This window comes from Lasioglossum baleicum, chromosome 15, assembly GCF_051020765.1.
Source record: "Lasioglossum baleicum chromosome 15, iyLasBale1, whole genome shotgun sequence".
In the NCBI taxonomy this organism is placed as follows: Eukaryota; Metazoa; Arthropoda; class Insecta; order Hymenoptera; family Halictidae; genus Lasioglossum; species Lasioglossum baleicum.
The window spans coordinates 10,479,283-10,504,532 of record NC_134943.1 but is presented as its reverse complement, the minus strand read 5'-3'; the positions used below and the strand labels follow the sequence as shown (position 1 = coordinate 10,504,532).

Here is a 25,250-nt window from a genome sequence, read left to right as displayed (position 1 = left end):
GACGGAGACCGGAATTTCGGCGGTATCGCCGCTTCGGAACCGTTCTAGTCGCGACACGAGGTACGCGACATGATTCTTCGAACGTTACTCGTGTATTTTCTCTGCGCCCGACTCGGTTACCCGTTCGAACATGGCGCGGATCGAATTGTGATCGAGGAGCCGACCGACGACGCGGCTAGAATCGTCTGGCAAACGGAAGAAGCGGTTCCCGTGAACGTCGATATGGATTCTGGCGAACCTAGAGGATGCGGAATGAGCACGAAGTTCCGAGGCAGGTTGGTGGGCGGGCAACCGGCCGATCCCGGCGAGTGGCCCTGGATGGCTGCTCTTCTGAGAAAACGCGAGAGCCGGTACTGCGGCGGCGTCCTCGTCACCGATCGACACGTTTTGACGGCAGCCCATTGCGTCCACAGGTACAGAGCACACACAGAACCGCGTCGGAGGCGCGTCTGTTGAAAGTTGAGACGCGTGACCGAGATTGATTCGTTTGTTCCGTTACTTTACCAGGTACACTCCGCGGGACATCACCGTCAGACTCGGAGAATACGATTTTTCCATCGCTCCGGAAGAGAGCGGAGCTTTGGACTTTGCGGTGTCCGAGATCCGCGTCCATCCTTACTTTGACCGCATCTCCTACGAGAACGACATAGCGTTGGCGAAGCTGCATCGGCCAACCGTATTCAACGACCGCGTCTGGCCCGTCTGCCTGCCTCCGACGGGTTGGACCTTCGAGAACGAGAACGCGATCGTCACGGGTTCGTGTTTGTCGTAGTGCATACCTGGGCGACGCTGCCTCGAAAAACACGTGTTGCTGTTCCTCTCCTTCTCTTGCTCGGTAAGACAGTCCCAGAGTAGTAGCAACATGTGTTTTTTGAGGACAGCGTCGCCCAGGTCTGTCGTAGTGGACCACGCAGTGTAAAACTGGGAGTTCCAACGTGTAGCTCGCGAGCCACACGAGGCTCCTTCCCCGCTTAGGTTCTTCCTCCTTTCAGGGGTGTGGGTCTAGCAACAGTGTGGTGGTACACTCGCACCGCTAGACACTGTATACGTACACGAGAATTGCAAGGGTTCGGGAAATGACAAATCAAGTCTCGCTAATGCACATTTGGGGCCCCTACGTAGTCACAATCGCTAGATAAAAGATCAATCTAGCGCGCATGGTCCCTAAGATTGCCTACTTTTGCGTTTTCGAGACGTAACTTGCATTATTCAGCAGCATGAGGCTGTGGTAGTTTCTTGAAAATGTATCACTCGAGTGCCACGATAGGCGGCATAAAATAATAATAGCTCCGCGAATAGCTCCGCTATTTACATCCAGCCGAATAATACAAATTTCGCCTCGAAAACGCAAAAGTAGGCCATCTTGGGATACGTCCCCCCTAGATTGATCTTTTATCTAGCGGAAGTGGAAGAAACGCTCGCTCGAGCAAGATCAAATCCGGATCTACACCATTAAGGGAGTAGACTCCTTTTTCCCGTATTGCAAGGGTGCGGGATTCGCCTTCCCATTTCTCGATAATACAAACACGGGGTTTTTCAGTAGTAAAAAACGCTAGATAAAAGATCAGCATGTGCCGAATAATACAAAATCCGCCTCGTAAACGAAAAAGTAGGACTTTTGAGGGAGATAGCGCTCTAGATCGATGTTTTATCTAGCGTCTTTGACTGCTGGAAAACCCCGTGTTTGTATTATTGATAAATGAGAAGGCGAATCCCGCACCCTTACAATCCTGGAAACATGTTGAGCAGCTATGGCCTACACAATCTCCGTCGTGGCCTGCCGGTGCTGGAACTCTGGATCTCGGTCTGGTTTCAGGTTGGGGGACCGGCTACTACGGAGGTCCGGTCAGCGCGATTCTCATGGAAGTCGGCGTTCCGATATGGCCGCGAGACCAGTGCGTTCGAAGATTCACCCGACGGATTCCGGAAACGATGATGTGCGCGGGCGCGTACGAAGGAGGCCGGGACGCCTGTCAGGTGCGGTATATCGTTCGTCGTGTGACGTATGTCATCGAGACTCCGAGAGCTGGAAATATATACCTATACCTATAAGATCGATCGTGTTTGTTCGCAGGGTGACTCCGGTGGACCGCTCCTGTATCGACTGGCCAACGGCAGATGGGTGAACGCGGGCATAGTGTCCTGGGGAATACGATGCGGCGAGCCGGGACGCCCCGGCGTCTACACCAGAGTGAACGCTTACCTCGACTGGATATTCGAGAACGCTGTTTTCCGCTGACGATTAAACTGGCCGTCTCTTCCAAAAACGACGAAACTTTATTTCCGAAATATCGATCGTTACATTCTTAAAAGAGATTGACACGAATAGAGAGAAATTCGATCGCTTCGCGACATTTTTTTGATACTTTCTTTTTGGCCGTGTCGGTGCTTCGCGTCCGTTCCCGAAGCTCGATCGTTTCGAAATGGTGACGGTTTCGTTCGTTCGTTCGTTCGCTCGCGAGGCCCAGCCTCTAGTCGCCTCTAGAACGTTTCTCTACACCGACGCTTAACTTTAACTCTTCATAAATATTTGAATATTACAATTCTTGTTCAACATATAGAAATACGATGCGTCGCGAGGAACTCGCAGCTCGACGCGTGGTCCGATTGTTCGAGTTTGTCATCGGCCACGAATCGCGTCGCGGTGCATCTCTCGCCATTTTTTTTTCATTTCTTGTCGAGTTTAATGGAACTCCTACTGAAAGCGCTGGTCCTCGGGAAGTGTTTTTTTCTTCTTTTTTTTTAGAACGAGAGTCGGCGACGGTTCGCGCCGATGATATCTTAACGTTACTTGTCGAAGGAGTATCCTTTCGAACGAGTGGACCCAAATTCCGATCGGGCTCACCGATCCGAGCACGCCGCTACTCTACACGAAACAACGATACGCTAAGTGTATTAGGAATGAAATCGATTCTGCGCGTACTTAAATTCGTGGACGGGAGGTTGCGGGTGGGGTCGCTGGCGGGGTCGCGGACACGAGCAGCGGCGCGTTCGGACTGATTTCCCTGTGATTCGGCAATGTCTCGCCCCCGCCCTCGCCCGCTTGCGTTTGCAACGAGCGGCGGGGTTGCGACGTCGAGTTACCGCAACTTGTCGAGTTTCTACCCGCATCCTGGACCGCGCGACCGCCGCCTTTTTCTTGATTCGAGCTGTTGGGTCGCTGCTGTTCCCGAGTCGTTCGCACAGGCGTCTTCTGCGAGCGATCCGTGGTCTTCGTGGCCGTTCCGCTCGTAGCGGAAGTCCGAGCAGGGCTCGCGTTCGCGTTCACCGGCGTTACCGTCACCGACGTCGACGTCTTCCCATCTGGAACGGTCTCGTTGCTCGATTTCTCGCCGATCAACCAGTAGGTGATCATCGTCCCCTTGCCCTGAAAACGGACGGAAAGCGTTAGGCTGCGATCACACTGGATCCGACGTTGCGTCTCCTTTTCCGCATGCTTGAAAAAAGAGACACAGGAATCGACCGACGTCGGAGCCGATCTTCCCTCTCCTAGAGGAGGAGAGAAAAAAAAGACTAGTCTCACCTTTAAGTTGACTTTTCCTCTGCAATCGAGCACGAAAGTGCCGAAAGTGTCCAGAATCTCTTTCGTTTTTGGGCTGACGTGAATTTTCAGAGCTGTGGAGGAACGGACGGATATATTCATATGAAGAATATTTTATATAAAACATTTTTTCATATTCCTGCCGATTTCCGTAATAATTGACTGTCTCAAGATAAATGGACCACCCTGTATGTACTCTCCGTGCCTCTCAAGAAATCCCCAGGCAGAAATTCGAAAGAATATAGCCGAATTATTGGCTAAAGTGTGTGACGCACGGTTCTTGTGAAGCACGGAGAGTACCGCGATAAAGGAAGAATCGCAAGAAGCAATACCTTCTCCGTTGCTCTCCATTCGGGAAGCGGTGTTGACGGTGTCTCCGAAGAGGCAGTACCTCGGCATCTTCAATCCGATCACTCCAGCCACGCATGGGCCTGAACAGAGAGAAGTGGAACGATTTAACCCTCGGACAACGGACGATTTTTTAGCTATACAATTGGCAATGCTTAGGACCGTTCACAGCTCTAATTAGTAATTTTGATAAATTTACTTTTGATGATAATCTCGTGTAGACACGTTAGTTTTTCCTATATTCTCAATGAAACAGCAATTCAGCTAGTTTAAAAAATGAAGGTGCCCTTGGCAATAATTAAAAAGAAAATTTTCGAACTTTTTTATTGCAATGTATAGCCAATCGAAAACTGATCAACTGTTGTTTAAAATATTTTTTGTCAGATTATCGCAAGTATTTGAAAAATCGTGAAAAGTGTTACGTGGGACACCCTGTATAGGGAGAAAATGCATCTACAACTGATAATGTTTTGGTCGAGAAGGAGCATTCTGAAATAATCAAAAAATGACATCAACGAAAAGTGGTTCATATTTGGGCACTTTACCCTGCGGAGGGTTAAACGAAACAAGCCTCTAGCTCATCGGGAAGTTAGTTTAAAATCAATTGCAAAATTTGCCACCGAACAAACAAACGGACAAACAAGAAAGCGAGCTAATAAAAACGTGGTAAAAAGAGATGGAAAGAGAAACATAGATAAGATCGGATCGCTTTACCAGAATGCATGCCGATTCTGAGATTGAGTTGCTCCTTCGGTCTGTGTCGGATGCGAAAAGTCATGACAGTGTCGCGCAGCGCCAAGCTCATTCTCGCGATTTCCCTCGCGTGGTCGGTCCCGTTGCGAACGGGCAGGCCCGACACCACCATGTAAGCGTCTCCTATCGTCTCCACCTGAAAACGAAAGAACGCTTCGCGCGTCGGTCAATCCTCCTCACCGCGAGCCGTAGTCGTTGCAGGTGTCGACATCGTTATCGATATCGATATCGAAATCGAAATGAAACGCTCACCTTGTATACATCGAAGTGCCCGATGATGGAGTCGAAACACGTGTACAGATCGTTCAGTAAGTCCACCACTTGAAGCGGCGTGCTCTCGGCCGAAAGTTGCGTAAAGCCAACGATATCGCTGAAGTAGATCGTCACTTGATCGTACGTTTCGGCTATCACGCTTTGCCCCCGTATCAACTGAGACGCGACGGACCTGAAAAGTTGCACCCCTTCTTGATCGTTAACTTTCAATTACTCGCATATAGTACTTGCAATCTCAGAACTTTAAATTTAGTACTTCAAGCGTAAACAAAGGTGTCGACTGTACTAGCAAACGGTGTTGGGCAATAAATAAATTTATTTAAATAACAAGTCATTTGTTATTTGGATATTCAAATAAAAAGCAAAAATAATTATGTATTGTTTCAGCAAGTCTAAATAGAATTATTTAAAATAATATAGTTAATTGTTATTTACAAATACAATTTCAATTATTATTTGTATTGACAAACGTGTTCATTCTATATAACAAATATGTACAAAAAATAAGAGAAGATCAAAAACTAATTATTCGATTTCCACCCCAATCCAATTAATAAATAATCTTTTATTTGCAAATAAGAATTAATAAGTAGATCACATTCGGAATTATTTAAACTACTCTTATTTTAATAAAAAGTTTAGTTATTATTTGCAATTAAAATCACACGTTTATTTATTATTTGATTATTTATCATTCAAAACAAAATTTGCCCAACACTGCTAGCAAGTATCCATTTTGCTTTAAAGTAGCTATTTTATCAAATAAAACTTTATTTATGTTGGAGAGTCATAGAAAGTTCCATGTAACCCAGCGGTTTCCAACCTTTATGCTACTTTTTTTCTGTTTTGTTTGAGAGCGGTGGGGGAATGTCACTTACGGACACCCCCTCCTCAGATGACGTAGGGGGTAGTGTGGGACTCGGCACCCCCTAGATGGAATTTGGGGGAAACGGGACTATAGGGTCTATAGCCCTACTCATACCCACTAAACCCCCATCGCCCAAGGCCTCTTGAGCCCAGCACCTCAAAATTGTCTGCGGTTAACGGAGGGTGCGCGACCAGCTCTTCGCAATACAACGCCCCACCTACCACAGAGTTAACCACTCCTGTTCTTGGCTTTTAACCTTTATGCTACTACGCCTCCCTAAAAAAGATTTTTTTTCCGCGCCTCCCTCTCTTTTAATAGATATGATAATATAGACACGTTTTTTAAATAATAATAACTGTATTACAAAAAGTTTTGGCGCCTCCCCTTGGGGCCGCGCCTCCCAGGTTGGAAACCGCTGATGTAACCAGTTATGTAGAAAATTAAAAAGCTATCTTCGCGCGCGTACCTCGGCAGCAACTGATACAGAAGCTCCTCGCATTTTCGTTTCTCCTCCAGGTAATCCGCGGTTCTCTCCTCCACGAGGGCCTCCAAGTTGGTGGCGTACTGCGTCATGCGGGACAGCAAGTTGTCCATGATGTTGTTGCTCTCGTGGTCCCTGAAACGAGTCAACGACAAGGTCGTTTCCCATGGATCGAGCGCGATCGCGTTTCATGGATCGCGAAAATTCTATTTCCATATAACGCGATGAAAAAATTGTTTGAAATTTCTGTTGTTTGTCTAGTCATTCCAAATAAAACAAATATTTAGGTGTGGACCACCTAATACGGTGGTCCGTTTAAATAAGGACACCTAAATATCTCTTCAGTTTATTGTGATGCAAAACATATTTGTTACGGAATGTGCATGGTGTCAATGGACCAAATATCTGGCAAGAATATTTTTTTCCGAGGGTCATTTTTTTCTGATTTATCAAGGTCATCGATGTTTTTCGATACATAACTACATTCTTTTTTATTGCATCTGGTAACTGATCGAAAAATACATTCAAAGGACCACAGTCTTTTCAAGCAACTTTTTGTTCGCGTTATTGAGTCTACTGTAACTCTCAAAGCGGTTCGATTCCATTCGAATCGCAGGTACGCGCCCAAAGTGTCTCTGCGCAGGATCGTGGTACCTCGCGCAACAGGACGCGCGATCGATCGAACTTCGACGCTCTCGACTCTTCGACCACCGTTCGAAATACCTTTCGACCGACGAAAAGTCACGAGACACCGATACGGCCGATGAAAAACCGTGCGAGCAAATTCTTCGACGAGACGTATCCGAGCAACGGCTATGGTCCACGGAGTCGAATTATTCGAAACGAAATAGTTATCGCGACGGGTTCGATCGATCGTCGAGAGAAGAGGTTCCCCGGTAGTTCAACTCACTTGTTAATTTTCCGTATCGTTTGCTTGAGCGCGGAGAAGTCCGGTCGGTCGGCGGCATCCTCCGCCCAGCAGCGTTTCATCAAATTGGACACCTGTTCGGAACAGTTGATACGATCGTTATCGTTCCGAGTCTGTTCGAGCAACGATATTGAAATAGTAGAGAACTCGCTTACCACTTCCTCGACGGAGGAGTCGATCGCGGGCCTTAGCGGGGAGCCTCCGCCTCGCTTCACCGTGTCGACGATCTCTGAAACATAGGAAGAGAAACCACCCGATGATCGGTTGTCGGCCGTCCCGTCGTCCCGTTCCGTTCCGTTCTGCAAACGAACCGCGGAATCGGGAACTACCTACTGTTGTGTTTGTACAAATCCTCCAGAACGGCGTTGCAACTTTCGCAGTTGAGAGTGCAGTGGGGTCTGCGAACTTCGAGCAACGGACTGACCGCCCTTCGAGGACTCGCCCCGCCGTCGGGGCTGGCGCCCGATATCGCCGGCAGCGTCAAACTGCTCGTACTCGAAGATTTGCTTCTTTCGGCCATGTCTTTCTCGCTGGTTTCCCCCGTCTCTCTCTCTCTCTCTTTCTCTCTCTCTTATCTATCTCGATCGTTCTCGCGATTTTTCGCACGGCCAGGCTCGTTCACCCTTAACCCTCCATTCCGCACGCCCGACCAACCGTGGTTTCCGCTCCGAGTCTCTCCACTGTCTCTCGAAGACAAGAATCGCGCGCGACGGATGCTCGCCGAAGATATCGCTCGATATCCCTCGATCGATACTCCCACCGCGATTCGAACAGTTCGCGAAAATGCAGGACCGGCCGGTGTCGATGCCGGTGTCGATGCCGTCGAAATCGATGACACGAAAACTTTTACTTGCACGCTCTCCCGTCGAGAATAACGATCTTCACCCTCGAACCCGTTCGGCTAGCTTCGTTCGCCGATTCGAACGGTGTTTCTCTCTTTCTCGCTCCGAGCAGGAGGACGTTGATCGGTGTTTGTACGCGGACACCGTGTACACTGGTGGCGAATCGGAGGCACTGTTTCGACGGTGCACTCCGCGTTGCGCCGTGTTGTTTCGAGGCACGCGAGCCGATCAATTAACGGACGCGACGACGGGCCACGAAATCAGGGTAATTGGCTTCGAAAAAGTCGCGAGACCGGGAAGGGAAACGATGTCGGGGAACCCACGGGCCTTCGGCGGTGAGGGCTAGAAGCGAGAAGGGGTGGCGACCAACCGGTGGGGCTGGAACGCTGTGGGAGGCTGGAGGGTGAGGGGTCGAATATCGAGCAAAAGAGAAGAGTAAATCGGGCCGAATAAATGGGACGGTCGGGGTCGGTCGAACCGATGGTAAACAGAACGCGAGCACGTACCGAGCTGGAGTGTCATGTACGTAGCCCCGTGCCAACGTAACAAGGTGACGACGTAACAACGACGCGACACACGCGCGACAGACAGACACGCAAACACCAAAACACGCGCGCAGCCGCCGCCGTCCGTGATTGGTTGATTATACGATCGCAGACGACCACGACATAATACCACCCCACGGGAGGACCGTGTCCAACGGTTTTTCGTAAACGCGTGTCGACGTCCCGCAGGATCGCTTTGTCTTGATTCTTATCTCTTGTAAAACCAGGAAAAAACGGGGTACGATTCGGTGAACGCGAATGAGGATTGAAGAGGATCGACGAGGAAAGGCGGAAACGAAAGAGGAGATGGTAGGAAATGGAAAACACGAGCTGGCGAACGGGAGAACGAGCGGGCGACAGGGGTAGAAGAGAAGCGACGGAAAAGCAGCGAGCACGCGAGACCGTGTGCGTTCCAGGACGCGAGGAAGCTTCGACTAAGCTTTCAAGCACGCTCCTAGCCTACTTGCGTTGCGGCTCGTGTGCCAGTCCTGTCATCGATCCTGTCGCTCTTCCGCCGAGACCAAGCTCGCCAAAGCTCGTAAACTTTGTTACCGATCGATTCACCGCAGGGCGGCGCTCTCGCGGAGAGCTTGCAATTCCCTACCCGAGGATATCGGCGCGTCGACTACCGAATCGTCGCCACCAGTCGATATGAAAACCCTACGTTCCGAAACAACGAGATACGGGAACTGGAACAGAGCTTTTACCACCCGCCGAAACTCTGATCCCACGAAATTGCGAAAGACGTAAGGTACGAGGCACTTACCCGATTCGGTGAGACGGTAATTGTCGCCCAAGTAAAACGGACCCTGTTGCACCACGATCTCGTGGACGATCACCGCGAAACTGTACACGTCCCCCTTCTGAGTACCCTCCGGTGGTCGTCTCGCCATTCTCAACAACTCCGGGGCTGTCCATAACTGTTCTGCGTACACGAGAAAATATTCTACCGCGTCCGAGAGCTCGAATTCGAGTTGGGTCGTTCCAACCGAAATCGGACACTTTTTGGAGTGATGTTTCCGCTTTTGCTCGGATCTCAAAGGATTTTTTGATGGTTTAAAAATTGTTGATTCTACGGACGTGTGGGAAAATGTGTCGCATGTTTTTTTCATTAAATCGTAAGAGTGGAAGTAACAAACCAGAGGTGTGCATTATTTGGCGAAACAAATATTTCAAATACTGTTTTATATTTTAGATTTCATTTTGCTTAAAGAAAATAGTATTTTAAATAAGACATACAATTTCGAAAATAAGATATTTCTATTTGAACAATCTGTGAACCTCAAAATAAAATATTTCTATTTCAAAAAATTTGATCCGCAAAATAAAATATTTCTATTTTAACAATCAGAAACACACGAAATAAAATATTTTACTTTTTGCATTGTTATAATACTCTGAGGAACCGCATGAACATACAGTCTATCTTATCGTTAAGAAACGATTTACACCCATAAATGTATTGAATTCGAACCACTATTTTCAGCAATAACATTTACTTAAAATTGAAATTGAAAATAAAGACAAAAAATACAAATATTTTCAATATTCTTCAAATAAAATACTATTTTCAAACAAATTACTGCATCAAATAAAATATTTTATTCTCATAAATAGATCACTTTTGGAATTATTTAAATTACTTTTATTTAAATAAAAAGTTTAGTTATTATTTGCAATTGAAATCACTATTATTGTATTCAATTAAAATCACTATTACTAGTATTATTTAAAATAAAATTTGCCCAACATAAATGGAAAAAGGGTGACACTTATTTCGCGCGTCTGTAAAATCAATTTTAAGCGTCAATTTTTAAGATATCAAAAAATCTTTTGGAATTCATAGGTCACTAAAGACTAGAACATATTCAAACTTGAACAAAATTCGAAACGTTACTTCAAAAAATGTCTGACTTCGCGTAGAATGACCCAATTAGCATTGTCGCGGGCGCTCACTTCTTTGATAGACGGCGTCGTCCGGGTCCTCGTTGCTGGAGATTCGCGACCTCAGCTCGTGCAATCCGAAATCGGCAATCTTCAGTACGAACCTCGAATCGACCACGCAATTGTAAGAGTTCAAGTTGCCGTGGCTCTTCACCTCGGACGCGTGAAGGTACGCCATGCCCCGAATGATGTCGTGGATCAACGACACTCGAAACACCGGATCCAGTTTGATTTTCTCGTTCACCAGCACGTCCTGTCGCCAGTCTGTCGTTACTTCTTTGTTTTCGCTTTTGATTTTGAGCGCGCGAAACCACTTACATACCTGAAGAGATCCTCGGGGACAGTACTCGGTCAAGAGGCAGCAGTTCGGCGGCTCGACGCAGGCTCCGTAGAATCGCACCAGATGATCGTGTTGGAGGTCCTTCATCTGCGCGCAACCAACGAACACGTTTCCAGCTTAGCAGATTTAGCGGAAATAAAGGTGGACCGCAATTTTCAATTTTTAGAATTGAATTTTAAGAAAGCAGAATCAAATGACATCCTATTTTTAGTGGGAACAGCCTTTGTAAATCCAAAATAAATGAAAATTCTACTAAATTCTATCGACTTTTATATTGTAACATTTCTTGAAAATTTTCATATGCCTTAAATGCATAAAGATCCGCAGTTTAGTGATCAGCTTAGATTATTCTGCTGTTAGTGGTTCGAACGGAGATATTTTTGGTTGAACTATACCTTGGGTAACCAGAAGTTGTTGCTTTCTCCTACCTGATCCAGTAGATTTGGGTGAGAAGATGCCAAACATCCAAGTTTCAATCCTAGGAGATCAGTAGTTCAGAAGTTATGAGTGTTAAAGTTCAGCGATTTTCAGTGTTTTTGACAGGTAAGAGTATCGCCATATTGGAGCCGCTAGATGGCAGCTCACTAACCCTGACCAACCTTCTTGCGGCTCCGCTCGTTGGACGATCTCTGAGTACATACCAATCTGGCGGCGCCCTTACCTGTGAAATACAGATAATAAAGGTTCAAGGTTTTAAACACTTATAACTTTTGAACCACTGATTTCCTAGGATTGAAACTTGGATTTTTGGCATTTTCTCACCCAAATCTACTGGATTACATGGAAGGCAACAATTTCTGGTTACCCATGTTACAGTGCAGCCATATTTTAGCTAAAATAACATGGTTCAAGTAGAGCTTTAAAATGATTTTTTCCAGAGTTCTCAAGGTGATCAGTGACCAATTCAGCAAATATTTTTCTCTGAATCTCTGGATAGATGACAAAAAAGGTGAACCACTAACAGTATAATAATCTACGCTGACGACGCGTCGTGGTTCACCCTCACCTTCTTCAATTCTAGCAACAGGGGCCGAGACAAGTCCACTTTCTGTCTAGGCACGAACTTCACGGCGACTTTCGAGTTCTGCAACGAAGAAACATTCCCGCGGTTATTGCTTGCAAATGGAACACGGCGCGATCGTTCGAACCTTGTAAATACGGATGGTAACGTAAGGGCTGCTGTCCAGTTCGTCCTGTAGACTCGCGTTCTCCACAGTGAACATCGACTGCAACCAAACGGAAAGAAAGTTAAGTAGCCGACGACCACGATCGGAAAAAACGAACCAATCGTCGTTGAAGAAACGAGGAAAAGCTGATTCGATTTTCCCAGGTTAAATCTTCCGGTTTGCCAAACCGTGGACTGTTCGGAACACGAATAAAACGCCAAAGGTAAAACGGAAAAAAATAAACGTTCGACGGAAGCTCCAGTACTCATCCCCCGATTTCTATCTCGGGAAAAATTGATCCGACTTCTCTTCTCTGTCGGGACCAATTTCATCGAAACAAGTTTGGGACGAGTATATCGCGGTCGTATCCGGTTGCCGTTCTTTTCCCAACGTTGTTTCGTATTCGGCACTCACCATTTGGCTTCCGCGCATCTTGTTCGCTATGAAAGAAGTCATGGAACCCCTCGACTTCGCTTTTGGTACCATCTCGATGTCGCTCCAGTGTACTTTCCACGTCATCGAAGCTATGTCCGCCTCGAGTTTAAAATGCCTGCAAAGCGAATCAAGATATTATCGTTGCGTTCGACGAACCGCGAGGGTGAGTTCTCGCGCCACCCCGAATAAACTCAATTTTCCTCTACACTCCTCTTACCTCCTCACGCTTTAAGGAAGTAATTTCATCAAGTACTTTTTCATCAAGCTACGATCAGCTACATGCTGTCGAATATTGCAAATTAAGTTAGGTTTGGTTAAAAGCAGGACCAGTTAAGAAAAATTCTCCGCGTGAATAATAGTAAATTCCTCTTATCCTTTATTAAACCTTTGCCGTAACATTTTCTTTGCAGCTACAGTGATTAAAACGTCTTTATCCCCAACAATGTCGTAAAAGAGAAAAGAAAATTTATATCTTTTGTGTATGGCTACATTTATTTTAATGCTTAAATATTGATTACAAACGTTTGATTTCTCTATGCGTGACAATACTGTTTGAACTTCTCTTATGAATAGTGCATTTTTTTAGCGCGTTTTTTCGAAGTCGGTTTAATTTTTCCGACCTATTTTTACATGTAGTATCACCCCCTGCTCGGTTGTACCACCCTTGCGGCCACACCCTATAAATGTGTACGTATACTTGGATCTAGCAGTGTTGAGTGTATAAGACAAGAACAGGCGTGGGAGAAGATCCAAAGCTATACAGGGTGTCCCAAAATTCCTTCAACAGCCGGAAATGGGAGGTTCCTGAGATCATTTGAAGCAACATTTTCCTTTGCAAAAATGTTATCCGCGACATTTCCCCCCCCCCCCCCCGACCGTCATCTTTAGAGAGGATGTTAATGAGTAAATGCATTTTTTCCTACCAGTCCTTAAACTTAAAAAAAAGCGGTGTGTGAGTGTGAGAAGCTTTGGTGGAGAACCGTGAACTACCAATCTGTGCGAACGATAGGTTTATGCGGAAAAAACGAAGCCACTTACCTGTAAATGAAGACCGAAGCGACCACGAGTACGACGACGATCGAGCTCAAAACTATCGAGAGAATCGCATGACCTGGAAGAGCTGTCGAACAGAATCGGTTTGAGATCAATCTCAACGATCGATCTTTGATCAAAAAACTTACAATTGTCGGGACACAAGGAACCATCGAATCCGCAAGTAGGCGTGTCCGGTGGCGGTTCGTCACGACCGCCGGACCAATGAATCCTCTTCCCCAGAACATACTCGAACGTTTTATTCGCACCGTAGAAATTGGCGACGATCTGCGACAAACGATTCTTCGCGTAAGAAGATGAGATTCACGCGATCGCGATCGATTCGTTTACCTCGAACCTCGACGTTTCTGGATTCATGTCGAGAAGAGAATAGTCAGCTATACGATCCCCGTTCTCGTCGATGTTCACGTCCCCCGTGATCCCTGGAAAACGGAGATGAACGCGATACGTCGAAAGAAGGTACCGTACCGGAGCAGAGGAACACCGAGAGAAAACGAATCAGGCAGCGACGCAATGGAAAGAAAATTAGAAAAGTAGAAAAAGAGGAGAAATAGAAGAAAAGAGGAAAATTCGATACGCTCACCTTTGAAACTCCTCCCCCACATTCGTCGGGTAAGATTACCGCCGTCCAAATTGACTTTATCGGGATGTTCCGGGAGGCTGTCCTTAAGGGCGAGGGCGTAGAGGAGAACAGCATCGTAGAACGCAGCGACGAACGTCGAGACCGTGCTGTTCCCGAAAGTGAAATTGTACTTGCTCTGGGCCAGAGATTTTACTTTTCGCGAGAAGTTCAAGTACTCGACGTTGTCCGGACTTCGCGGTGTCACCGTCAGCAACGCCTGATAAGCTTTCCGCGCTTTCTCGTTTCTCTCCTCGGTGTCCGTTTCCACCCTCCATGGCTCCTGCGAATCGTTGTCGCTGAAAAATACCAGGTGTATTCAAAAAGTAACGGGAATCTTGTGATCTCGCAAGTTGTGTCAGTCCTATTCACGCCTTTCTCTCTTCGTTGTGTTGGTAAACATGTCTGAAAAGTGTCTGTACATTGGGTGCCGTGTTCGATGTTTACACTGAGAAAAAAAAGTAGTTACTTCAATAACACGCGTGTTATTGTAATTTTTTTACTTCGATGAATATCGATGTATTCTTTTCAATAGTATGAAATTTAGAAGCAAATCGTGATGTATTTGAATTGTCTGTCATGAAATGATTGAAAATATTATTCGATTCAATACCGTACATTATTATTCGTAATATTTCTCTTTTTCCTTCAATCAGATATGTTGTTAAAAAAATTTGAGAAATGTATTGATTTATACTGGAATTGGTTTGAGGCAATATCTTATTTTTTTGAAAACATTGATGGTCAAGCTATTCGCTTATATGATTGGCGGAAATGAGTTTTGCTATTGAAATTCAATAGTATTAAATATTAAAATAAGTTCATATGATATTGGCGCTATTCAATAGTACATCTTATTGAATCAACATATATTTTTTTTGTTTCGACAGGATTTTTTGTCAGTGTGGATTACACATACCAAATACATCATAATTCGTAGAAGAAAGGTACTAATTTTGAGTCCGGTAAAGTAAAGTTTACCCGTAATATCTAATTGAGTCTATTTTGAAGGGGATAACATTCGTTTAAACGAATTCTTTCTGAAAAATGAAAATTCCCGTTATTTTTTAACACACCTCAACCGAACAACCGAACGTGTTTCGCGTTAGGAACACTAGCCGCCTCGCGTTCCTCGCACGGACTGACAGAGCGAGAGAGAAACAGAGAGAGCGAAGATTGCGGTTTTGCGGTCTCCGACGCATTCCATTAAATCCGATTCGAGGGTAAATCGGACGTCGAACGCGTTTCTCGTCCTATCGGCCTATCTGTCGCCCTATCTATCGCCCTATCGCCCTATCGCTCGATCGATGAATGCCAAGGCGCGAATTCTCGACTGGTGTGTCCGTTTGCGCGCGTCGTGGTGGCGATTGCGGTGAAACGGGATCGTCGCTTACCTGGACGACAGCTCGATGGAGAAAAACACGTATTCCCCGGAGTCGACCATGCCGAGCTGCTCGGCTGCCAATAAAATCTCCCGGATGGTGGTCGCGTTGGCGCACATCACTACAACTGTAACCAGCGAAAAACATTTTCTTTTCCGGTGCTCGACAACGGGAATTGAAACTCGACTCGACTCCGACGAACCGAACACGATCGCGTTAACGGGGACGAGCAAGGTGAAACTTACTCCTGGCGGATTTCGAGAGAGATTCGAGCAAGAGCCTGTAATTTTGGCTCTCGTCTTGATCGAAGCTTTGGTGGTGAGACGTCTTGTTCAGAGCGGTGAACACGGCGCTCAGAGTGAAGTGACACTCGGAATGGCCGCGGCTGCTCGTCATCGGATAATTGTGATACAAAAGCCCGACCAGCTTCCATCCGAATCGCCTCAAGATGTTCTTGAGCGCTTCGCCCACCAGCCGATAAGAACCCATCATCCTGGTCAAGGTCGGATAATGCTCGCTCTTGTGGCGGAACGCTTCTGCCCGACCACCCGCTGTCAACACAGGGATGCCCCAGACTCCGGCATATCGCGCGACCGGTGCGATTACGTAGTCGCACACAGGACCCAGAAACGCATCTGCCCTACCAAAAATCGGCTTACAGGTCGCGGAAACAAGCTAGACTCGTCGTTCGTCGCCCCTCGACCGTCACCGTGGAACGGACCGAAACACTAGCTCTCCCGTCAGCATTGTTGTTGACCCCTTTTCTCGTATGTGCTCTCTACTAGAAACAATCTACTACCTATCTCTTCGACGAACGATGGGCAACCAGTTGCTCGAAAACTCAACGTGTTCAGCGATAGTCGAGCGACGCGACGACGTCAACTATCGCCGATACGAATGCCGGGGAATAGAAGCCTACTAGAAGTTAACCCCCACTTGTTGAATTACAATAATGTAAATAGTTGTGCTCGGCCTGCCAAGTAGAGTTTCGTAGACGAAGAAGAAAGTAGTGCCAAATAGAAATTCTATTTTCATTGGTGTAATAGCTGGACTATGGATCTTTATGCGTTTATAGGAAAATTGAGTAGATGAAATCCAACATTGTTGGATAATTTTTTTAATTGAAGATGTTAATATATGATTTCATCTGTATTAAGATGCAGGCGACTTTTATTTTGCATAAAGGTCCGCAGACTAGTAATAGCATTTCTAGATCCAACATGAATAAAAATCATACTAAACTCTGTCGAATTCAATACTCCAACAATTTTTTAACATTTTTGTAATCCATAAATGCATAAAGGTCCGCAGACTAGTAATAGCATTTGTAGATCCAAAATGAATAAAAATCGTACTAAACTCTGTCGAATTCAATACTCCAGCAATTTTTGAACATTTTTATAATCCATAAAGGCATAAAGACCCGCAGACTAATTGCTGGAAAATTTCTAAAAAAAGATGTCTTAAAAGATGCAGGCTATTTTTATTTTGCACAAAGATCCGCAGTCTAATAATAGCATTTGTAGATCCAGCATGAATAAAAATCGTACTAAACTCTGTTGAATTCAATACCCCAGCAATTTTTGAACGTTTTCATAGTCCATAAATGCATGAAGATCCGCAGTCTAATGATTATCGCTAGAACTACCGAGGTTAAGACGAAGCTACTTCTACTAAAACCAGTCAAAATGACTGGTCTTTAAAAAATATGTAATAATAGAATATTTTTATTTTTTTTTATTTATTACACTATCTTACAAAGGGAATATGGAGCCGAATATGTCTTCGAAAATATTATGTAGTGGTAATCTTTCAGCTTTAGACCCTCCTTTTATTTTTCCCAACTGAATCTTGTATACTTTCACTTTCGTCTTCAGAACTTAAAGGCACACAAACACGTCTTCTTTTACGCAAATTCAAAATATGTTTTAATTCACTTTCCGTGGATTCCTGAACAGTTTCTTTGTCTCTATAATCTCGTTATTACTATTTAGCCTCCCCTAAACGTAACATTTACCCTATTTATTACTATTATCACACTGCAAAGTTCAATTTCATTTTCTTCTGATTTACTTTCTTCATGCTCATACAATTCCCTATCCTCGATATCAGAGTATTGTATTGGTGCATTGTTCACTTTTTGCAACAATTCAGAGATTTTCAATCGTTTTGTCATTTTTAGGGCTAGTCAAATACTGTTACATAAAAACGAATTAGGTCCTATTCCAACGGCTATGGTATACAGTACTATACTGAATCATCGCGTGAAACAACTGAGTTGGGCAGAAAAATCAACGATTGACGACTAAATTTCTACTTGAATCGCTAATCGTAATTAACAATTAATCTCCTAGTTTAGTCGTTAAAAAATTGCGGTTAACGATTAAATACTTACTAATCGTCAACTGCGGTTCTTTTCAATTTTAATCGTCAATCGAATAATTGATTAATGATTAACTGCTGAAATTTCGAAATGAAATACGGAATCAAAACTATATGAATAATGCTGAGAAAACTGAAGCACACTTGAAATGATTTAATTCAACAAGTGGGGGTTAACTTCTAAGAGACCGACTAAGAAGGCATTCGAATCGCCTGATCGCCTTCGATCCGTTTCCACTCTCGCGCCGGAATCGTTCAACGTCTGCCGAGAATTCCACAGCTACCGATACGGATCTTCCAGTAATATTTTCACGAAGAGAGATAACGTTTATCGTCGGACGGACGCTGTAAATCGAACTCCTCGAACTACTTTCCACCGATTACGTTCGTTCCGAGTACCCTATCGCTACCGGTGGTCCAAAACACCGATCGTTTACGATGCAACGCGTTGATCGTCGCTCGTTCTTCCCGCATTCCGAATTCTGTTGTAGCATGGCCGGTGTCGATCGACCGAGACCCGAATCAGACGGTCTCGATGATCGGCATTCGCTCGGAGAATTAATCTTCCGAGAGGAAGTGCTTCGCGCGATCGGAAACCTTTGCGATTCATGAGATGCAAACGGGAGCAAAGTTTAGCGCGTTGTTGCGACCTGCAATGAATCGAGGCATCGAGAGAGCCGGACTGATGACTCCCGCGTGTCTCGACCGAGACGGATCCGCGGCGTGTAAACAAGGCGGCCATCGTTGCCGTTCCCGTTGTCGCAGAATTTCCTCGCGAAGTTAAAAGCGAAGCTGTTTTTCCGGCGAGAAGAGAGAATGAATATGATCGCAGCGCGAGAGCCGAGGCTCGCTACGGTCAAATGGAGCCACGGTAAGCTTTTATCCCATCGTTAATGCAAAAGCTGTTGGTTCGAGCACGTTCTGGACGTTCCGTTTCTCTGGGGAACCCAGGCCGTAAAGTATGACAAGGAGAAAATGGGTACACGGAGAACTCGATTCTCGGTCCGGTCTCTCGGTCAGGATCGCGATCTTTCTCAACGATCCGATAACGCGTCTACGATAACACAGCGACCGGTAACCAGCTGAAAGTACGATGACGCGAGAAGCGTAAACAATACTAATTATAGATAGCCGCCGATAAGAATCGAATCGGGCAACGGAGCGACGCCGACGGGACGGGACGCGACGCACAGTGGAGTATTTGCCCCGAACAGTTGACCAAAACTATTTTAGCATTGTTTCGAGACTTGCGTGTGAAGCGAGTCATTGGATTCGCCTTGACGTCAGCTACAATAGTGTGTAATAAAATGTACGTATAAAACGAAAATGTTCTGTAATGTTTTGTATTGGGATTTTTAGATGACCGAATACCAATCTACTTTTGTCCAAAACATTTTCTGCCAGATCATCAGCTGTGCCGAAACAATTGTGGCAACTATTGAGCATCGCGGTACAAAACTATTGCCACATCCTGGCAGCCAATTCTTTTTGTATTGTCAACAGAAACCTTGACAATTTCCAATGTCGAGAAAAAGAGCATCAGGACTCGCTTGGAAGCCTGAAAGTTTCTTTCACGAATATTCTACAGATGCGAAATATCGCAGTGACTAATAGGTCGTGTTCACACTTGAATAATTTTCAACAGGCTAATAATGTACACAGAAGAATACAACAGAACTATAATGTACACCTCTCTAAACAGTGTCTGTTATGAAAAACTTGGCACAACATCTTCGTCACATATAAACGATCCTAATAGCTGATTCTTTACTTTCAATCAGGAAAAATAACAGTCATTATAAAATTTTCTACGATAAAAATCATTCATAAAAAATTTATTATTATTGAAATTTAAGATAATGTACACGAAATATAAAGAAAAAAATTCAAAAAACAAAATTATTAAAAAATATCGATTTTAATACTCTTTGGTTACAAATAACAGTTATTAGTGTTCAAGGAGCGATCGAAATAAATTTCTCTCATCGATAACTGTTATGACCGACCGAAATAAACTTCTCCCATCGATAACTGTTATAAGTGACCGAAATGTATTTCTCTCAACGATAACACTTACCAAGAAGAGAAAAAAATTTTCGGTTACTTATAATCCTTATTTGTAACCAATACGATTTTAATCGATTTTAATCGATTTTAATCCTATGACTTTTTTTGGTTTTGATTATAACAGTTCTGATTCCTACTTTCAATTCATAACAACGCTACATAAATAAAAAAAGAAATCAAACTGGTACACTCTGTTGTGCATACATACATACATTCCAATAGCTCAGGTAAAACCAAAATGTTTAATCTCGCGGAAGGTTTGAAAAATCGTAGTTCGACCAACTTTTCGAGGCGAATACTCCGCTGAGGGAAGTGGGAGAAAGACCTGCCGATCGGTTGATGTAAAAGTCGAAAGCAGCGAGAGCGCCGTAAGTGCTCGAGCATCGCGAGTCCCGATGCTCGACTTCGATCCTCCATCCTGGCAGAGGTCCTGCCGACGACGAGACGGCCTCGACCGCCAGGTGTACCGCCGGCAAAACTCGCGGCAAGCTGAGCGCGTGCAGAGGATCCGCCGGCGTAATCACAGCCAGCATCACTGGTTCACGTTGTTTCGGCGTCGGTGTCTCTCGCACGCGAGTCTCGCTGCACTCTCTCGCGGATTGCATCGTGCTAGCGCTGGCGCTGGCGCACATGGTGGTCAAGAGCAACGTCAGCCTCGTCCTGAGCGCGCCTCGTCCCAACGACATGGCCGAATTCGCGAGATCGGTTCGCCAATCCCATTCGATTCACACGTTCGTAAGTTTCGTAGATTCCCGACGTCTTTTTCTCTCCATCCTGTGCGCTGCTTTCTCGTTTATCGGATCGAGAGTTTGAAAGTTTGTTCCCGCCCGGGGCTGGGTTAGAAGAAACGATCCGCGTGGAGGCGGGTCGCCGTGGCCGAAACGGACGAAGCGGACTTCCTCGGGCAGCGCGATCGAAACTGAAGCGACTCGAGCGCGTTCCACGAGCGACGCTCCTCGATCGTGCCGTTCCTTTTCCTCTCGCTGTTCTCGATCCTCTCCTCTCTTTCCATGGTACGAACTCGCTGCGCTCGTGCTTGCGCGCTGCCTCGCCTCCTCGCCTCGCGATCAAAAGCATGGGTGGTAGACTATGCGAACGCCAACGCATGCGTCCGATTACCGCGAGTCTCCGGTCGTGCACCGTGCTCCACCTTGGTCCATGGCCCGCTCGTCTTATAAACTAACCGCGAACGCGTTAACGTCCATCTACGTTATACTACACGGACCGTCACGTACCGACAACTGCAAGATCGGCAGCGGCGTAATAATGTATTCCTGCTTCGGCGAAAAACCGTCGATTCGCGTAAAACAATCAAAATGAGCGGACAGCGACGAGGAATACTCTTCTCGACGTACGTTTAGACGAAGAGTAAGCTGAAGCGAAATCAAAAAATCTTTTTAAAAACCACGCTTATATTAAAATCCACTAAAAAGCAGAAGATAATTTTTTTAGGCATTATAGTGACTATAAATAGAAGCGTGGAGCGATAAACTATATTGACGTAATCTTCGTGGGCACTCCAGGCTTTTATGTAGAGCTACCAATGCCTAAAAAAATTAGTTTCTCCTTTTTAGTGCATTTTAATACAAGCGTGGTTTTTAAACAGTTTTTTTATATATTTTTCTATTTTCTACTTTTTAGTCTTTCTTAAATGGAACGCAAGATACAGTAATACCGGTATCAAATAGTAAGATATAGAAACGCAAGATATAGAAACACGCGAGATAGAATAAGGGTGTGACTCCGAGAGACGACATCTCTTGATGGCGTACGAAATTGTTCGAAATGGAACTAAATGAACGGAACACCACACTGACTGAGCTCCTCCGGTGCGAAGAGGGTCAGTGGAGTGGGGATGAGTCGGAGTGGGAACGCGTAATGGAAGTAGGGAGCGCTGGCGCGCGGAGTGGGGATCGCTGAACGCGATCACGTACTACCAAGCGTCGCGCGACGAGGTATGACGCTAAAATTCTTTTTCTCCTGAACGCACAGTTTATTTGTTTAATTTGTTTTTTAATATTGCATTTTCATCCAATTCTGAGCCATGTTTAAAGTTTCAAGTCTCTGGCTCATCGGGAAGTGGTTTAAAATTCGATTACAGGATTTGTCGCATAGAACAACAACAACGATAACTCGGCAAGCTAATGTAAGCGTCACCGTCAATAGTTGTTTCATTTAACTCCCACGTCAGTCATCCTTTCCTAGCGTATATAACATATTTTCCTGCAAATGTGAGAAACACATGCCGACCGAGTTGCAATGGGATTCTTCGATCGAAACGTTTTTTCTCTCGATCCTTAGTCTTCGAAGTTTCAAAATCGTTGCTCCCGTGACTCGAATTCGAACGCTTCGCGGTTTTGCGGCATTGGCACGCGTATCTCTGGTCGGTAAGCACGTCTGGACGCGCCGTTTTGCGATCCATAATCCATTTATCGTAAAACTGCCCACAGACTAACATCAGAGTCGAATGAAGTTGCTTCAACTGTCTGAAAGACAATTGCAACGTTCACGTTGCGGTTGTATAATTTGCAGAACGACGCGGTCGCATCCTACGGCATGCTGAAAATCTGTCGTACTACGCGGTTGGACGACAGCTTTCACCGTTTGTGGGTTATTACTTAACCCCTTACTTAACCCCTTGCCGTATTTTAACGAGTCAGACTCGTGATGAAGATTCTGGGCAGAGTCTAATGAATATGTATGATATTAATTTTCTGTAAACCCCGAGATGAAATTCTATTTTGTCGTAGTCTGTAGCCTTTGGAAAAAGTATAGGCATACAACAAACATAAACTATCTCTCTTTTTCTCTGGGAATTTTCAAAATTTCTTCGTTTTAATAATCCAAAGAATTTGTACTGCGGCATTCTGAAATATCCTCGAATATTTCCAATATCCTCCATCGATTTTTCTCTTCCTCAAAATCTGATTCAACCAAATGCGACCTCGTTTTTTCACTTTTTACCACGCTTCAATTAGCTTGCCGAGTTGTCGTTGTCGTTGTATGCGTCAAATCTTGTAATCGAATTTTAAATCACTTCCTGATGAGCTAGAGACTTGAAACTTTAAACATTGCTCAGAATTGGATGACAATGCAATATTAAAAAACAAATTAAACAAATAAACTGTGCGTTCAGGAGAAAAAAAAATTTTAGCGTCACACCTCGTCGCGCGACGCTCGGTAGTACGTCATCGCGTTCAGCGATCTCCACTCCGCGCGCCAGCGCTCCCTACTCCAGTGCGCGTTCCCACTCCGACTCATCCCCACTCCACTGACCCACTTCGCACCGAAGGAGCTCAATCAGTATGATTTTCCTCTCATTCAGTTCCATTTCGGACAATTCCGGACTCCACCAATAGACGTCTCTCGGAGTCATCCCCTCATTCTATCTCGCGTATTTCCATATATTGCGTTTCTATATCTTACTATTTCATACCACTATTACTATATCTTGCGCTATATCGTGCGTTAAACAAAAGGAGAAAATAATTTTTTTAGACATTAGTGACTATAAATAAAAGCGTGGAGCGCCCACGAAGTCAATATAGTTTAGCGCTCCACGCTTTTATTTATAGTCACTAATGTCTAAAAAAATTATTTTCTCCTTTTTAGTGCATTTTAATACAAGCGTGATTTTTAAAAAGATTTTTTTACTAAAGATGTTGACACTGCGTGCGATAATGGAGTGACCGTTCAGGTAAATTCTAGCTCTAAGGACGCCGTGTTGTCAGCGTGTTCGCTACCTCGTTTCACTGCACCCTTAAAGTGCTCCGGACTTTTCCCTCTGGAAGGATACGCGGCGCGCATTACCGCATTCGACATTTCTCACGCATTCGTCGTCGAAACGTTTAAATATAGAATTTATTTGTCAACGCGTCGAGAGTTGTCGGACGAGAGGAGAACAATAATAGAATCGCTTCGGCTGGACGATAAGGTATTCCGATAACGCGCGCGAAACGGAGCGAGATAAGCCTCGCTTCGCCTAATTGATACGGTGGATTGGATGTGCGGAGAATCGTTTTCTCGCGAACAAAGGTATCACGGATGACGAGCGGAGCTCGAGCTTAGAAGCGGCAGTCCGATAGATAGCAACAGCACTCGTACTTCGCGATAGTAACGCGCGCGATTCATCGAGATCGGTCGATCGTTAGTCGAAATCGAATTCGAGTTATAATTAGACGAAAACTCACAGAGAAACGACAAACTCACCACTGTACCAGTTGCCCACGTGATCCCGCAACGCCTCTGGATAATCTCCGGGCACCGTGGTCTCGACATCAAACGTGCCGAACGTGAAGTTTGGTTGTTTCTTGATAAATTCCACCATGGACTTCATCATCAACTGACAAGTGTGCCGCCCGGCGACTCGACTCTGTCCGTTCGTTGCATAAACCAGATGCACCTTTCGCCATTCGTATCTATCGGCAGAACGTTACGGAGACAGGTTCGACGAAAGAGAACCGCGACAACGGAGGGAAGGGGGGGATGGTAAACGCACCGATTCATAAGTCCGACGAAGAAATTTGCTAGATCTCTGAACGCCAAACTGCCGATCCTCGTGGTCATGAAGTACTCGTCCTTGCACTTGGTCTTCTTCTCCGTGAAGTCGAACGTGAAGCCGCCGGTGGTGATCAGAGGGACACCGAAGAATTTCACGATTCTGCCGACCGCCGCTGAAAACCAACCCCGTCTTCAACTATGAACCGTGAACTGTCGATACACGTGTCTGTGGTTGTAAAGAAGAACGCCGTTTAACCGCGTCGCTGAATTTTAACGAGCCACGCACGTCGTGAAGGTTTCGAACGAAGTCTAACAAATACGAATTTCTTGCCTTTCTTTTCAAGTGAAATGTAGAATTTCATTCGTTCATGAATGAACACACTGAATAGACTGCGGTTCTTTATGCAAAACAACAATGTTTTTCATTGAATGCGGGAAGCAGGAATAACATGAAAATTGATTTCATCCCTCAACGAATTTGTTGCATTAAAAGCAACATTACAACTTTCTAGAATTTTCAAAATCTTTCGCTATTTTATATTTTACCCGAGCAATTTCTTCATAAATGCATAAAGATCCGCTATCTAACAATGAACAAACAAATATAAATTTTATAACTGTAAAGAAAATTGGTATATGGTAAGGGGTTAACCCTTAGCACTTGAATGGCGACTCTGAGGCTAAATCTTGCTATATCAGTAATCTAAAATAATTGTTTTCGTAAAATGAAAAATGTTCTGGGTCAGAAGAAACGCTTAGTTCTCGTGTGAAAGTAGTTCCGCG

The 25,250-nt window shown here is 45.1% G+C and overlaps 2 protein-coding genes across 3 annotated transcripts; one reads left to right on the top strand and one right to left on the bottom strand.

The window, feature by feature from the left end:
* LOC143216662 (proclotting enzyme) lies at positions 1-5,296 on the top strand. The gene is made up of 4 exons (XM_076439939.1): positions 1-413; positions 508-755; positions 1,817-1,977; positions 2,075-5,296. The coding sequence occupies exons 1-4, from the start codon at positions 70-72 to the stop codon at positions 2,237-2,239; spliced, it is 918 nt and encodes a 305-aa protein (XP_076296054.1). The 5' UTR covers positions 1-69; the 3' UTR covers positions 2,240-5,296.
* On the bottom strand, positions 2,259-24,318 carry LOC143216657 (atrial natriuretic peptide receptor 1). Of its 2 annotated transcripts, XM_076439928.1 has the most exons (21): positions 20,293-20,881; positions 15,764-16,153; positions 15,531-15,645; positions 14,101-14,435; positions 13,848-13,939; positions 13,646-13,784; positions 13,503-13,584; positions 12,444-12,579; positions 12,012-12,089; positions 11,870-11,947; positions 10,846-10,950; positions 10,536-10,776; positions 9,346-9,504; positions 7,348-7,421; positions 7,175-7,266; positions 6,250-6,399; positions 4,895-5,087; positions 4,604-4,778; positions 3,874-3,972; positions 3,524-3,615; positions 2,259-3,367 (listed from the first exon to the last, which is right to left on the bottom strand). In XM_076439928.1, the coding sequence occupies exons 1-21, from the start codon at positions 20,651-20,653 to the stop codon at positions 2,924-2,926; spliced, it is 3,630 nt and encodes a 1,209-aa protein (XP_076296043.1). In that variant the 5' UTR covers positions 20,654-20,881; the 3' UTR covers positions 2,259-2,923. The 2 variants fall into 2 exon arrangements, with proteins under 2 accessions (XP_076296043.1, XP_076296044.1); XM_076439929.1 differs by lacking the exons at positions 15,764-16,153; positions 20,293-20,881 and adding an exon at positions 24,177-24,318.
* Positions 24,319-25,250: the final 932 nt, after the last annotated feature.